At 40.0% G+C, this 16,167-nt stretch overlaps 1 protein-coding gene across 2 annotated transcripts in view; it reads left to right on the top strand.

The window, feature by feature from the left end:
• The window catches only part of phf2 (PHD finger protein 2), a 53,490-nt gene that overhangs the window by 1,147 nt on the left and 36,176 nt on the right, over nt 1–16,167 (top strand). For both annotated transcript variants that reach the window (XM_037975066.1, XM_017440290.2), the window contains exons 2-3: nt 12,890–12,975; nt 15,021–15,135. In XM_037975066.1, the coding sequence (XP_037830994.1) occupies nt 12,890–12,975; nt 15,021–15,135 (201 nt within the window). The remainder of the gene's footprint in view (nt 1–12,889; nt 12,976–15,020; nt 15,136–16,167) is intronic.

Genomic DNA, 16,167 nt, shown 5'->3' with positions numbered 1-16,167 from the left:
GGGGGGGGGCTGGTTAATTGCTGCGTTTCAAGGGGATTTCACGGAGACGGTAGTTTCCACGTTCTTCGTGGGCTGAAATGATCTGTGTCCGACACTGCGTTAGAATTGTTTCATATTTGCTTCGTCTCGTGCCCCCGCAGCGTATCTCTGCCCTCCGTGTGGTTCGGGGGACGGGTGGGGAGGTGACACACGGTTCGGCTGGGTTCTGGGTGTCTTCTGCTTCAGTGGCTCGTTGGTTTAAAACGTTTCTTTCAGCGAAGAGTGTTTACGCGCCTGAATGTTAACCCTTTACTGCTTCCTGAGCTGTCTGTAGGCTGAGCTCATGAACATACAAGCAATAAAGCCGTCACCATCAGCAGAAACCAAACAACCACTTCTACACGACAATAGACTCAGATAGATATATAAATATTCATAATAACTGGGCTCAACTACCATGTTGTGAATAAAAATAGCCACTAATTATGATTTAAATGTCTCCTGGTTAAAAAAAAAACCCTGAAAAATGTATTTAATTGCATTAAATCATAATTAAAGCTTGCTGTCGAAAGCTGAAAATGGACAATAGGTTCACCTGTGCCTGTGTGTGTTTGTGTCAGTCTGTTAGCAAAATATCTCCTGAACCACTGAACAGATTTTAATGAAACTTTCAGAAAGTAATCATCTGCAACTGGGTAACCTTTGGAATTGGTTCAGTTCAAGATGGCCACGGCGGCTAATTCAGATTAGCAAACACCAAAATGTGTCTTACTCAGTCATGTTTACACAGGTTGAGCTAAAATGTGACGTGGTAGTAGCTAAGAGTTGTTCCTAACCCGAACTCTGATCGTGACATCTTCCAGCGTTGCATGAGACCGCACCTTACGTTGATTTTAAGGTTTTGATAAAAAATAGCTACGATTGCATTGTTTCTCAGTTAAAACCTCTGGCATGAAATGCGGTGGGTGACATGCATTCCAAGGCCTTTTATTTTCATATAAATCTTTCTGTTTTCTGCTTTTCAGCTTATAGCAAAACCCGAGGTACTTTTTTCTTAAATGAGTACACTGCATTATTTCAGCCTTGCATTCTTCAAAAACTTCATTTTAGCAACATGAAAAGCTAAACACTGAAAATGTCTGTCAGATTAAATTATATGGAAGTTGGTAAATTGCAGAAATGTTTAATTGATTGTTTCCTGTTCTTGAATGAGGTGGCTGTAGAGTTCAGTTGTGTGTCTGTGTGCATGTACTGCGTACATGTGGGTAAGGTTTCTCATGCTGTCTGTTCTCTGGACCTGCACTTTTTACATCCTAAAAGAGCGACAAGCAGGCGACCAAGCGCCGAACCCTAGAACAGCGCCATCCTCCTCAGCTGTCCTCACCTGAAGGCTCTCACCGGGCTCGAGACCAGCCGGCAAATGGCATTCCTGAGGGAGTCTCCAGAATGGCTGCAAACATTCTTGGTGATTCCTGTCTTCCTCACGCGTGTCCCAGAGGCTCGCAGACCTTGTTGCTTGAATTTTGAACACATTCTAAAACTTTGCGTGACAAATACTCTCTTAAAATAGCCATGGAAGCTTTGCAGATATCTCAAACACACCTCAAGAGCTGTATTTCGTAGTAGTACGAATCATTAGGCAACTCACAATTTGTTTGATTAAAATTCAGGGGACTGCAGTGCAATCATAAAAGAATTATGAATGCATCTTGATTATCAGTTTTGTGAATAAACACTAGGAGGTAGCTGGTAGCAGCGGTGTGCCTCTGGGTTGGCCTGGGCCCACTCACTTTTCACTCACTCACGGCCCACCCAGACAAATAGCTTACGCTTTCGTTTTTCTTTTTGGCACTTATTTTAAAACATTAAATAAAGAAGATATGGTAATCCTAGGAATTTAGTAACTAGGGTTGAGTGGGATACTTGTTTCAGACGAGTATCCAGTACGGATAAAGCATTTTTGCTGGCCCAGTCCCAATTCTCGCACTTGCACCCTTGTTCCACCCTTGTGTCCTTTAAATGTGCGTTCATGCTGAAGGGTTTGAGTGCGTAGTGTGTCCCAATTCTTCTGAGTGCTCTTTCGCCCTGCCCCCTTTGTGTTCTACATCCGTCCTTCGGCTAAGCCCGCATCCAGGCGGACTTCGGCGAAGTATTTACCCACAATTCATCGCTGCATGTGACGTTTTGAATTTAAATTTTTTTTTTATTATCTTTATTGACAATGAAAGGGTTTTGAATTAAACTGCAGAAATATTGCAGTGGTGACAGAGGAAGCTGCGTCTGTCACGAAAAAAGCAGTGTTCAAATATAAAGTATTGAAATAATTATTGTTTCACTTTGCTGTATGTGTGAATACTATCAAACTTTGCTGCGTATTCAACAAGTCATAACAAAACACATTTGAACTGCTAAATATCTCCTGCAATGACTTTGGAAAGCAAAAATACACTGTACTTTTAAAATCCTACTGGCACCTTCTTAAAATACTGTGAGGAAGCTCACAGAAACAGAACGGTCTGAGAAGCAGGATGGACAGATGGACAGCAACATCACCTGTGGAGACTGATGTGGGGGAAAAGCCACATCATCTTCCTATAAAACCAAACAGACCAAGATGCTTAACTAGCACCCCAGCCCCCCCAAAATACACTCATACACAAGCTTCACAGACTTTACGTTAACAATTGCAATTACTTTGCTGTGTTTGCAAGTGGTGACAGATGAGCGTACCTTCTGCCCCTCTGACTGAGACAGAGGAGGCCAAGGTTTGTTCAGCCTGATGGAGGAGCTGCACCTCTGTTTTCAGATAGCCTGGAGTTTTGTTCTCCCTGTGAGACAGTTTGAATCCCGCTCCTGTCTGCCATCTTCTTTGCTTTGTTGCATCTGATTTGTTTTTAAATTATAATTTTGTCCTCTTTGACCTGTGGCAACACAAACAAGACTACTAAAATAACTAAAAATAAAAATGCCCACCCCACTTCCACCTATTAAAATACAGTTTTAGTGGAATATCAGATCTATATGAGATACAGTATATATGAGACGTGACGGTGGGCAGCAGCTCTTTAACCTGGGTAAATTCAAATATCACAGACAAATTCTTGTGACAGTTACCTCTTGCTGCACTTATCGTCGCAATCAAACATACATGTGTTCACATTTTATTGCTCCATAAACAACCCAAGATAGATGTCTTGTTTACCAGTCGCTGCTGTTGCTAAGCGACCACCTACGCTACCAGATGAAGGCTGCCAGTTAACAAGAGCACACGTCAAACCGTAACATTTCAGCCCCGCTCCTCTCGATGATGCAACGGGTAACTCCTGCCTCTAGCTTTCATCCAGCTGTGCAGAAAAGTTCCCCAAATCAAAGGTTGAAGAAAACAAAAAGTCCAGAGCAATCTGGAAGGACTCTTGTTTTTCCTTTTTCTTTTTTTTTTTGCTGGGCGGTCCATGCCAGACATTTCTGCTCTGCCCAAAACAATGATTACTTCACAACTAGCAAACTAGGATTTTTGTACATCGAGTCTCCACAGAATTCCTCCAATACAAAATTTACCTCCATTGGCAGAAACTAGCTTGTTTTAATTTTTTCTTGAAGGACTTAATTGCTTTGTTTCCATTTTTCCTCATTAGCATGACGAAAACAGAGGGGAATGTTCTCGACAGCACACATAAACCACCCTGGACATTAGCCATGTTGATTTTGAACATCACAGCTAGCTTCACATCACCGCGAAAGCCGAGGTGAGGTATGTGAGATCTTTGAAGAAAACACACTGGAACCCATAGGAAATGCATTGTAGGGCCTGAAAGTTGGTGGAAAATAAGCCTTTTACATTAAAGTCAGTCAGTCAGTCTGGGGCGACGGTAGACTTGGTCTCTGTCACTCCTGAAGGGGAGGGACTCTGGGAGCAGAGCTTCATGCTGATTGGACAATGACTTTGAGGCAGGATGAGCTCCTCAGCAGCTCAGTTATGGAATGAAGAAGATAAAAAAAATCTCTTTTTTTTCTCCTTTTGGTGGGCGTTGTCCAGCTGTCTCTATGGATGAACTTCCTATGATTTTTGGTCTCATTTTCAAGTAGGCACAAAGGCATTTTTCTAATAAAAATAATTTTTCTAGTAAACAGGGAGCATTAGTAAGAGTAATGTTTGGGGGGACGCTTAAGATATACTGAAATATAGTTACCAGAAGCAAGATATTTATGGTAAAAGCAGAAAAATGAATTTATGAAATGGCCAAAGATAGTGGTACATTTAGGATTCGAACCACAGCCTTCCTCTTGAATAGTAGGAGCACTAACCATAGAGCCTTGGAAGATATTTCTCCACACTATCTTTATTTTTCCAAAACTGGGGGTCTTGGCCCCCCCAACCTCCCTGGGATTTACACCCATGTGACAAGTTACAACTTTTCACAGCTTTTCACAGTAAATTTTAGGACATTATTTCAAAATCCTGGATTTTAAAATGCTTTAACTTGTTTAAATCAAGATACATGACGTTGGGATGACTTGAAATATATGTCAAGCTATTTTAAATGTAATTATTTGTTTTAAAATAAACCTTACGGAAGTTGTATTGTAACAGTCACAAGTTTCTGCCACTGTTCTTTGTGGGTCAGAAACTGAATAGTTTGGGAAGCTCTGTTGTAAACAACGGGGATAACATACAAGTGAACATTGTTCCAGTTTTTATTTATTTTGGAAGTTAAATTTGGTGGCCCACCCACTTTCAGTCATGTCCACGTAAACTCATTTTTGGCTTCGACCTTGGCTGTAAGCTGATGTTTATCTAAAACACTGTAAAGCTGAAACAGAGACAGAAATACAGATTTACATATAGAAATGACTGGCTTATTTTACATAAATTAACACTGATTTATGTATTTTCATGTATAATAAAGAGTACACAACAACATATCTTAAAAAAACCCTCATAATCACAGGCTGTTGATCAACAATTAGCATTAATGCTCACTTAGCATTGAAAACAACACTGAAAAGCTAACATGATTAGCATTGCATTTATCACTGGAAATTTATACATAAATTAAACATTTCAAAGTCATTATTAACGACAGTCATGTTATGATAACTTCAACTCTTACTTACAGACAGATGGTATTTAAACATATAATATTATTCAAAAAATAATTTTTAAAAATGTGAAAAATGTGCTTTACTACAACAGATTTCTTTTACGGGAAGCTATAGTAACTCTACTAGAACAAACAACACAGTGCAGCAACTACCCTGCTGATGGGAAATATGTCTAGGTCTAAAATCCACATTGATGATAAGTAATATTTAAAAAATAAACTAGTCCAGATCTGCCTATCTTAATTTCTAAAGTGTACTCTAGCAGATTAAATGTAGGTACAGTCATCAAGGTGGGTGCAAAGCGAGTTGAGGCGAGTACGATGTGGACTGAGGTGGGTAACAAAATAATGTGCAAGCCTAGAGTACAGTTTTGCAAACCATGCACATAAAATTAGGCCACAATTTAAAAAAAAAACCCACACAAAACATGACCACAAGCATCTCTGGGTACCTGGATGCAAACATTCAGAATTCAGTAAGACTACAGCTAAAAATTCATCTATTATCTCACAGTTTTCTGTCTCCAGTGGTGATAGACTAGTAAGATATTATTACTGGTATCAGTAATTACTATTATCTAAAATACAAATGCAAAGAGATGGAGACAAATAAGTTTTACCATGAAGGTGCACGATTGCACTGTTTTTATCACATGTTGCTAAAGGCAAAATGGGTGATTCTGGTTTTGCTCATGTTTGTGTTGGCATTTTCACTAAACAGTCCCTTTAAAAATGGCTGCTAAATCAGTCCATCTTTGTGCTGCCTCTGACTGTTCACAAATCACAGAAGGAGCCAGCCACGTCCTGCAGAGGCGTGAGCTTTCAGAAATAAAGCAAGCGTCGCAGAACCAAAAAAGCAACTTAAGTCAGGGCAACGCATTAACCGTGTCACAGATGTCACATGTATAGTTTTTAAAACATTATGAACGAACTCAGTTTAGCAATTCTCTTCGTGGTTAACAATTTTTTTAAAACTAAATGCGGTGTGTCATCATTGATCTTCCCTCTGTAATACATTTTTTTTGTTGTTGTTTAATCCCGCGACCAGGTGGCTAATGAACTGCAAAGCCAGCTTGCCACAGCTTGTCTTTTCTGTGTCGACCGTTATAGCTCTGTTACTATCTCGCTTTTCATGACAAAGGTGCATTTGTTGTGGGTTGGCTTCAATCCCCCTCACCACCTGGCCCGTTCACAAATCATACTAAGGCGGCTAGAAGGCGTCTAAGTCTCGGCTTAAAGTATTTTGTGAAAGTGCTGTGTGTGTGTGTTTGTCTTGCAAATATCTTATGATCAAGTAAATGTTTTTTAATGAAACCCTCAGAAAGTAATCATTGCATGTATATCTACAACTGACAAACCTTTGGAGACAAACCAAACTAAAAATGGCTGCCACAGCCAACTGACCTTAGGAAACACAAATGGGATATAACTCCAATTATAACCAATTTTATAGACGTTCAGCTAAAATTATTTGTGGTTGTAGCTGAGCATCATCCCAAATATATACTCATTGCTGATAGATTGCACAATATTTTTGCCAATAACTTTGGCATTAACTCCATGTCAGCAAAAGACCTCAAACTACTGAACAGATTTTATCTATCTATCTATCCATCCATCCATAAGGGGCGGCAGTGGCTCAGGAGGTAGGGGTTTGTCCTGTAATTGGAGGGTTGCTGGTTCAAGCCCCTGCTCCGGCTGTCTCAGCCGTTGTGTCCTTGGGCAAGACACTTCACCCGCCTTGCCTACTGGTGGTGGTCAGAGGGCTCAGTGGCGCCGGTGTGATGGCAGCCTCACTTCTGTCAGGCTGCCCCAGGGCAGCTGTGGCTACAATGTAGCTTACCGCCATGAATGTGTGGATGGGTGAATGATTGTAGTGTAAAGCGCTTTGGGGTCCTTGGACTAGATAAAGCACTATTTAAGTGCAAGCCATTTACCATCCATCCATTTTCTTTACCCACTTCTCCATTTCGGGTCTCGGGACCTGGTGCCTATCCCCAGCAGTCAGCAGATTTGATGAAACTCTCAAAAACCAATCGTTAGATGTACTTCAAAGGATTACTTTTTTGGAGTCATACTAATACAAGATGGCCACCACATCTAATTGACATTAGCCTACACAAAAATAACTCAGTGTTTTTCTTTCACATGGTTTGACCAAAACAGCTACAACTCCGTCATTCTCATCATAAGATAATCTTAGGCTATGTTCACACTGCAGGTCTTAATTCGTTGCTCAGAAATGATGCATAGTTGTTCACATTATAATTGAAATGAGACCACCATCAGACTCCAGTGTGAACAGTTTTAGACCCTGAAATGACCTACATTTGCAGCAGAAGATGTTTATGGGAATAAATAAGGATGCTACACATGTCAGCACATCTGTATCAATTCTGAAGTTGTTGTGCAGCCATAGCCAACAAAATTATTTTCTGCCATGCTTGTTTTGTCCAGTGTTTACATCTGATCTTGCAGCTTCCTGCCTACTCCAGCACAGAATTTTACTTCTGGAATGGGGTCAATGTACTGAAAGTAGAAACAAACTCAAGTATTGATCCCGCCACACTAGTATTGATATGAAGTGACACCAACATTTGTATCATGTGTTGGTGTAGATCAGTGGTGTCCAATCCTGGTCCTGGAGGGCCACTATCCTGCAGGTTTTAGGTGTTTCTCTGCTTTGACCCACCTGATTTGAATTAATGAGTGATTAACAGGCTTCTGGAGAACTTGAAGATCTGCTAAAGAGCAGGGAAACAACTAAAACATGCAGGATGGTGGCTCTCAAGGACCAGGATTGGACACCACTGGTGTAGATTCTCAATCATCCAGGACATGGCAAATCTAAAAAGGTGAAAACAATGCTGCCACTGATGTGATGCCACTGGATTTCCATTCTGTAATTGAAGACGTGTGGAATTCTAAACTTTAAACAGCATGATGTTGGCATCATTAATATCAATCCACATACCCCTACTTCAATGACAAAAAAGTTGGATGAAATGCGACATGATCGGTCAGGCTTAGAGCACTTTGAAAAACATTGGATATGTATCCGATTTAGTACCACATATAAAAGTGACCTGGGTCGGATTTTAAAAAATCGTCATTTGTCATGTTCAGACTATCATAAAAAAAAAAAATATGAGTCACAAATGGGCAAAAAAATCTGATCTAAAATTCAAGCATGAAAGGTAGCGGGTGATAAGCATTTCCTCAAGGAATGCTAGGTGATTAATTGTACACTGTTATCGAAGATAGCACATTCTGCATCAACAGAAAGTAATTACCAGTAGTTAGACTGTGTGTTACTGTGTGTGTTGTTAGTAACATCAGTAATAATACACATTTTTGGGAAACATGCATACAACATTTATAGAGTTAGATAAGAAAACAAGTACAACTTTGACAAGCTGTTAGTTCAACTACATAAAGCTGATCATAAAGCTTTTAGCATTTCAGTAAAAATATAGCTGCTTAAAACAAACGAGGTTAGAAAGAAAACATAGTGAAGCTGGTGGAGGAACAGATCTCTGAGAAACAATTCAACACAACACTGATTAGAAGCAGCATTAATATATCAAAGATAAATCATCTGTACAGTCCCTTCCATCTCTCCTGCTGAAGCTTGTGTTACGAACCGCTACACTACCCCTGCTCGTTCTTCTCTTTTCTTTCTAAAATAAATTTATGGGAGAGTAGAGTCGCAACAAAATAAGAATGCAATGAAAAGGAAAAGAAGAGACAAGGAAAAAAACCGGGCACCTGACGGAACACACTGTGGGTGAGGGCTTACCTTAGATGTCCGATCCGTTCTCAACCAGCTAACATCCTTAAAAGGGCAAGCCTGCACGATCCTTTGTCCGTCAGACAATTTGTCCAATAGTTTGTTTTCTTTCTTCTTTTTTTTTTACATAGTTTTTCCCTCTTTTCTAAAAACAAAATGCATCACTTGTGATTTCATGGGTGGTCGGTCTTAGCAGGCGTGTAAACTCCCCGGTGCTAAAAATCCGTTAGCGTCCAGCCGGTGTATCCAAAATCTCCAAATGAAAGGAAACAAACTTCTTCCCAGCCAAAACATCCGACGCTTCCCTCTGGGTGGATCTGTCCCGAGGTGAAGGTACTCTTTTTCCCATCCAGAGCCTTCCCGCACTGTACTTTCAATTCTTTTTCCTTTTTCCACAAACCTCCGCTGCTACCACAGCTTCAAACACGCCACCTCACTCATCAACCTCAGGTGCGCTACCAGCCCGGTTAAAAACACTTGGACTGGCTGTGCCCCCCCCCCACCAGTGAACCGTCAAAGGTGCCAAAATAAAAACAGCAAACAAACAAACAAAAGACGGAAGCAAAAGAAAAAATGTGACCATGTAACACTTGTAACTTCTTCAGAGAGCTCACAGGGATCTTGGTGGTCTCTCTCTCTCTATTCTCCTTCTTCAGGGTCACTCAGTTTGTGAGAACAGCCTGCTCTTGGTAGATTTCCACATGTCCCATAATCCTTCCATGTCTTCATGATGGATTTAACAGAACTCCTGGGGATGTTTAGGGTCTTGGAAATCCTTTTGTATCCATCCCCTGACTTTTACTTTTGCAATCACTTAATTTACATTACACACTTTATTTAATTGGTATTTCTTTGTAGAAACTTGATTTCACTTTGACATTGAAGAAGTTTTTTTTTCTTTGTAAAGAAGGCCAATTTTTATTGACCATGACTTGTTTGTGACGGCAATAAAAGCATAAAACATCCAAGGGGGTGAATACTTTTTATTGGCACTGTATAATCAAACCCCATCATATAACTATGCACTCCTATCTCCAATTATGTTTTAGTATAAATCCCACATTTCCTTTTCATTGGAAAGATATTATTGTAAGTTATAGTAGAAATGAGAGATATCTAAAATAACTTTCTTATCAGTAACTAGAATTACTCAGAGAGCATACAAATAGACAAACAAACAAACACTACAGAAAACTGGGGTAAAAATTACATTTCAGTGTGTCTAAGATTGTATTCATGAACACAAAATTTAAAATATCTCAAATTTATCCAAGTTGCTGTTTGGCAACACTATATTTGTAATACAGAATCCATAAATCAACACTTCCCAGCCATAAAAAGGATTTCAGGTATTTCAGCTGTCATTCACCCTGGGACAAATGACATTACTTCTCCCCATTTATTTAATACTGAGCTCTCAGCTCCAAACCTACTCAAATGCATTATTTCAACATAAATTAAAAATTGTGAATACATTTTTTACAACACAACCCGCAATTTCAAATAGCTAGACAGTAGTTGTTTCCAGTCATTTTTTTATTTCCCATGTTTTATGATCAAAACAACATCCCATCAAGGTCTTCATTAACACCCAAAATATCTTTATGGGTATTTGTAATCACATTGTTGTCTAAAATTGTAATTCAGCTAGTCAGAATATGAAAACTGGACATTCATGATAACATTTACCACACAGATAAAATGTTTTGAGTAAATATTTAAGAGATATCTGGAATAATTTTTCATCTTAGATATCTGTAATTAAATGTATGACTGTGAGATTGTAGATGTCTGAAATGTTTCTTCTAAGTAAAATTATTTTACATACACACACGCACACACACGCTTGCTACAATTCTTTGCAAACATATGGGATTCTGTTCTCACATATACTTTATTTTATTTTGGCCAAATTGTCAATGTAGCTGTTGTCATTCACATAGTTTTCAGTTTTTCATCTCACAAAGCAGAATAAGTCAAATGCGGTGACTGAAAATGGACCACTTGAGATGTTTTTAACCTTTCAGAGCTCTACGAGTTTGAGGTGCTGCTTTAAAAAAATTACAGTTTTATCAAGAACATCAACTGACAAACCTCTCACTTACTGTCCAGCTCTTTGTACTGTAACTGTGTCCTATTTGACTCACCGATGATGGTCAAGATGTTGCAGATTTTTGTTATCAGTTGTTTTGTTGACAACTGATATACTGTATCTTCCCATGAAGTTCTGCAGCCTTTATTGGTGCTTCAACATGGAGTTAACAGGCTCTGACTAAAGCTACTAATCTGAAGCACTTTACCTAAACAAGTGTAGCTTTATTTTACATTTTTTTTCTAGGGAAATGTCAGATTCCACACATATATCTACAAAGTCTGACCATCTAATTTCTGCTGCATGTGGAAGAATTTGAAGTGATTAGCTAGTGCTTGTTTGCGTTCTAATTGTTTTTGATATGATTTCTAGGGGTGTAATGAGACTCTCATCTCCTGAGACAAGATGCAGAGTCCACAGAGCGAGATGAGATTTTAACCACATTTGTAAGAAATACGCTTTTGCCACAAACTCAACTGACTGGCCTCTCTCCTGTTTGATTTCTCATTAGATTTGCTTCAACTCTACATGCCCTTCAAACTTCTAATTAAATTAGTGCATTTACATGAAGGAGCAAAGATTAAAAACCTGATTAAGGGCCAACATTTTTTTAAATAATACTTTCTGAAAAAATAAGCAACTTTGTGATGTGTTTCAAATTGTTTATAGTAAAAGAACAATGAAAGTTTGCTGGGATTTTGTTTCAGGGCTGACTAAATTGGCATTAGAGTTAAACTATTTTGTGTGTTTTCTTCATAGTTATTCCCAAATAATTTTCATCAGAGAAAAGTTGCTCACACTGATTAACAGAGACTACCAGCTTGAGTGGAGAGGAGAGGGGGAGATTCTGACTGAACAGTCAGATTTTGTATCACCACCACACCTCAAAGTTTGATCCACTCTTTTCCTCTCAACTCAAATGGATAAAAGGTTCAGACTTTTATTTTCTCAACTTCAAAGTTAAAGTCAACAAATGACAGCACAAACTCAGCATTAAGTATGTCCTGTTTTAAATAAATGTTCAACATGGACTCATCTTCTCAGCACATAGCTGCAGAGGGCGGGGGAAGCTGCTCTTGTAATACGACCACATTCTGTCTAAACTGCCTCTATACAAATGGTTTAAAGTAGCTGGGACATCTTCAATCCTAATTTAACCAAAGTCATGAGAATTTTATGATTGCGTTTATGAGACAATTTTTAACTCAACAAGAAATCATTTAACTCTCCTGAGATCTTTTGCAACCCCTAATGATATCATTACACATTTTCTTGCAGTGCCAGTCTATTGTGTCCTGATAGAACTTACAGAAACATTGTTCTCCCAATTCGTAGAAATTGTCTGGATTATGTTTTGCTCCAAACTTCACACTTGGCTGAAACTATTGTCACTTTTCAATTCCTCCAGGGCTGCAAATACAAGCTCTTCTTTAAGTTGCCTCTGGATGTTCATAAATCAAGCTGCCCACGTCCAGCGAAAACGTGCACATTCCTTAATGATGCCAGCTTTAGAAAAGACATGGGGTACAACTTAGTCATGTTAACAGACATGTGTTGGACATCTCCTCGGAGGTGTTGGATGTTTTAAATCTCAAACCGGCTGTCATCACCATATCACACCATTGCACCATGAAGCCAGCTTCCCCTTTCATATGTCAACTGTTGTTTCATTTGTTGAGTGCTTTTACTGTCTAACTTGATGGTTCAAAGGCCCAACAGTATTGGGTTTGCTTCAACCCACCATGCTGCCTTGGTCCTTTCAGAAGGTGTCTCAGTCCTGGATTGAAGTGTTTTGTGAAAGAACCTAGAGTATGTAATTATTGGAAGTTTTACATGTCCTGTATGCACATTCCTCTAATCAAAACAAAAAAGAGTCTTTAGGGTTATGTTCCTCATCGCTAAAAAGTGCCGCTGTTCTCATTTCAGCTGTGTTGGGGTAGATGAAGATGATGCTCCAGATATCGACATCTATCACTGCCCAAACTGTGAGAAGACCCATGGCAAATCCACATGTAAGTTCTGTCGCTGCGCTGCCATTATGCTACTGCCCAATGCTACAGAGCAGAATGTGTCTCTGTTTCTCAGCCTTCTGACACCTGATATAAAGTCCTTCCAATTACAAAAAACAAACAAACAACCCCCCCCCCTCAAGAATTTATTAAATCTAATTAGGATGCTTCCCTTTGGACATTTTTCATGCACCTCCCACTGGGAGGCCCTAGGACAGACCCAGAACTTCTTGGGGTAATTATCTATTCCCTATGGCATGGAAATGTCAGGATTCGAGACTTTCTCGGTGAGCAGTTCGGGGTCAGACAGACACGGGAGACCAAAGTTACGAGAAGTGAATTTATTTACAGTGAGCTAATCGTGTGAGAATGATCGGGAGCCAGGACCTGAAAGCAGAGAGCGTAATGAGACGGACGTTCCTCCAGAGGTAAACAGGTAAGTATAAACGTTTGTGCTTTTTCAGGTGCAAGGTCCTTACGGTGAGAGAGGCAGCACACAGCACGGAGGTAGGACGACGAGATGAGTACTTCCTGGTAATGGGATTGGCAGGTTTCTCCAGGGGCAACAGGTAGGTTCCTTTCCAGGCAGGCAGACAGGTTCAGGCAGAGCAGGTATGTCGTTTTGGCTTCACAGCGGGTTTGCCAACAAATCAGACCAGACTGGATCTTCAACAGGTAGGTAATCCTGAGAAAGTGCACAACACAAATGGAACACTTAGAAAAGTCTTCACAGACACAAGAAGTTTTACTAAGGCTTGGCACTTTACCATGAAGGCAAAAACAATGCTCCAGCGCTGGTCTGGTTCCCACTGCAGCCTTAAGTACACAGGTGCCTGACGAGCCTGATCCGCTGCAGGTGTGGAGGGCGTGGAGAAGGTGCTGCCAATCAATGGCCAGAAAACGGCCCCACCAGGAAGTAACAGCACAAAAATCCCAAATCCTCACAGGAAATGTCTTATGCCTCTTTCACACGGCCCCTAATTCAGAAGTCCGGCTCTACTCCACTCTACTCGGCTCGGCTCGATAAAGAATGCATCGCGTTCACACTGGCCAATTTGGTCGGTAGCAGAGGAACGCCTCCTCGTGTTGCGGGGGGCTACCGAAACTTAGCGCAAGTTGTGTAAACAACGAAAGCGCTATGGACAACGTTGGCCCTGTGTTGTTGCTGTTTTTTAAACTTATGGGGATTCTCCTGAGACTTCAGGAAGAGAGGCGCAGTGGAAGAAATGCTCTGGATGCCGTGATTGTTGCGCGGAGTAGGACAGCTGTTATCCGCCGGAGGTTTACAGGCTTTACAGCGCCTTCAGCTGGGGGACAGATGGTATAAACATTGCAGGGTAAGCTAACTCTGTTGTTTATATTCCTACCGTTCGCTCTTTATGCTCGCATCTGGTCACACCCACGACCAATGAGTGAACAGGAGCCAAGCTTGCACCGCCCACGAAGCAGGGCTGGCCCGGCTGACCCGACTCCGAAGCAGGGACCAAAGAAGCAGGTACAGAGTGTGAAAAAATGCAGATGTAAACGCTCGCTAAGCGAGCTGAGTAGAGTGGAGCCGGGACCGTTAGGGTACGTGTGAAAGGGGCATTAGTGTCCCCCAGAAGGAGCTGGATAGTGTTTCTGGGGAGAGGGATGTCTGGGTTTTCCTCTTGGACCTGTTGCCTCCACAAACCGACCACAGATAAGCGGTAGAGGATGGATGGATTGATGTTAGGGTTGGAACCCTACTGTGAGTCACAAAGCAGTAAATAGTCTACAGAAATCAAATTAACTTTAAAATGATTTCTAAGAGCATATTTAACCTAAACTGTTACACTAAATAAAACAGTAGTTATAAAGACATGAGAAATAGGTTTGTTGTCAAGGCTTTTTGTTGATAGGCTTATTAGCATTACTTATTAGCAATGTTTGTCTGCTTCAACATTTATACAACAGCCTCAGCAACTTTTATTTTGTCTGTATCGAAACAGCATAAAACCTGATAAATGCAAATATTTGTCACGTGTATTCTTGTTCAGACTGTCGATAACTGTTTGTTGCTTTTTCAGTGAAAAAGAAAAAAAACTGGAGCAAATATGACACAGGACAAAGCACAGACATGAGAGCTGTTCAGAATGGCAGTCAGGTTTTCATCAAAGAGCTCCGCAGCAGAACCTTTCCAAGGTAAACACAGCTTCATCATCTCGTGCAAAATTGTTATCACACCCACTTTTTAAATCTTTTCTTTATCATAACAAATTTCCACATTAAAATAACACTTACGGACTTGTTTTGAGCACTGATAATTAAGTGCGAACAATGTTATATGTTAAATATTTTAGACTTTACACAATCGACTAAATGTTAACCAGCTTGTAACAGAATTTGATCTCTCAGTGAGACCATCCATCCCTGCTTTTGACTTACAGCAACAAATTTTACCGCTCCACCTGAGATGAGTTGGTGAATGAAAAGCAGTCAACAAATGTTCAACAGATATCAGTATTTTTCAAAGTCTATCAGAAAATCTTAAAGTAAAGACCTCATAAAGGTGGTGGAACAGCAATTGTTCTAAGGCCTTATCAAAGCTGAAGGACAAGGAGGACGTTTTTTTGTTTTTTACATATTTAGATAAAAACGCTGTCGGTTTTTAAAATAAGCTGGTGGTGGATCAGGCCCTCATCAGGCCCTCATTCTAAATCTGTGAGAGTAGTGTAGCACTATAAAATGGAATTGGACAAAATAGTTCTGTATGATTAAAATGATCCAACTTCATACAGTCAGGGATCTGCAACCTGTGGCTCTTCAGACCCTCTGAAGAGGCTCCGTTGATTAAAAACAAATTTTAAATTGACAATAGGAAACAATGCTTTTAGCTGTTTACGTGTCCAAATATTTTGCAACGTGCATAAAATTTCTGCAGCAGAATGACACTAATAATACAAGTTGGGCTGCCTGTATAAACTCAGCTTTGAACAAAAATTAGTAAACATATCAGTTAACCTAAATGTGTAAAAGAATCAGCTCAATGTGACTCAGCTTTTCACAAAAAGGCATTTAAAGTTCAGTGATCAGTTTTACAGCTGAGGTTTGTTAGTCTAGTCTACTTTTGTTTATGCAACTTTCTGACATACAAAACATTCATCAGATCCACCAGAAAATTCTGATTTGTCAACATGTTTAAGGCAAACAATCTTAAATTCAGAAATGAGAGTT

This window comes from Kryptolebias marmoratus, linkage group LG4 (assembly GCF_001649575.2).
Source record: "Kryptolebias marmoratus isolate JLee-2015 linkage group LG4, ASM164957v2, whole genome shotgun sequence".
Lineage (NCBI taxonomy): Eukaryota > Metazoa > Chordata > Actinopteri > Cyprinodontiformes > Rivulidae > Kryptolebias > Kryptolebias marmoratus.
The sequence above is the reverse complement of the archived record's forward strand: the minus strand, read 5'-3'. Positions and strand labels throughout refer to the sequence as shown.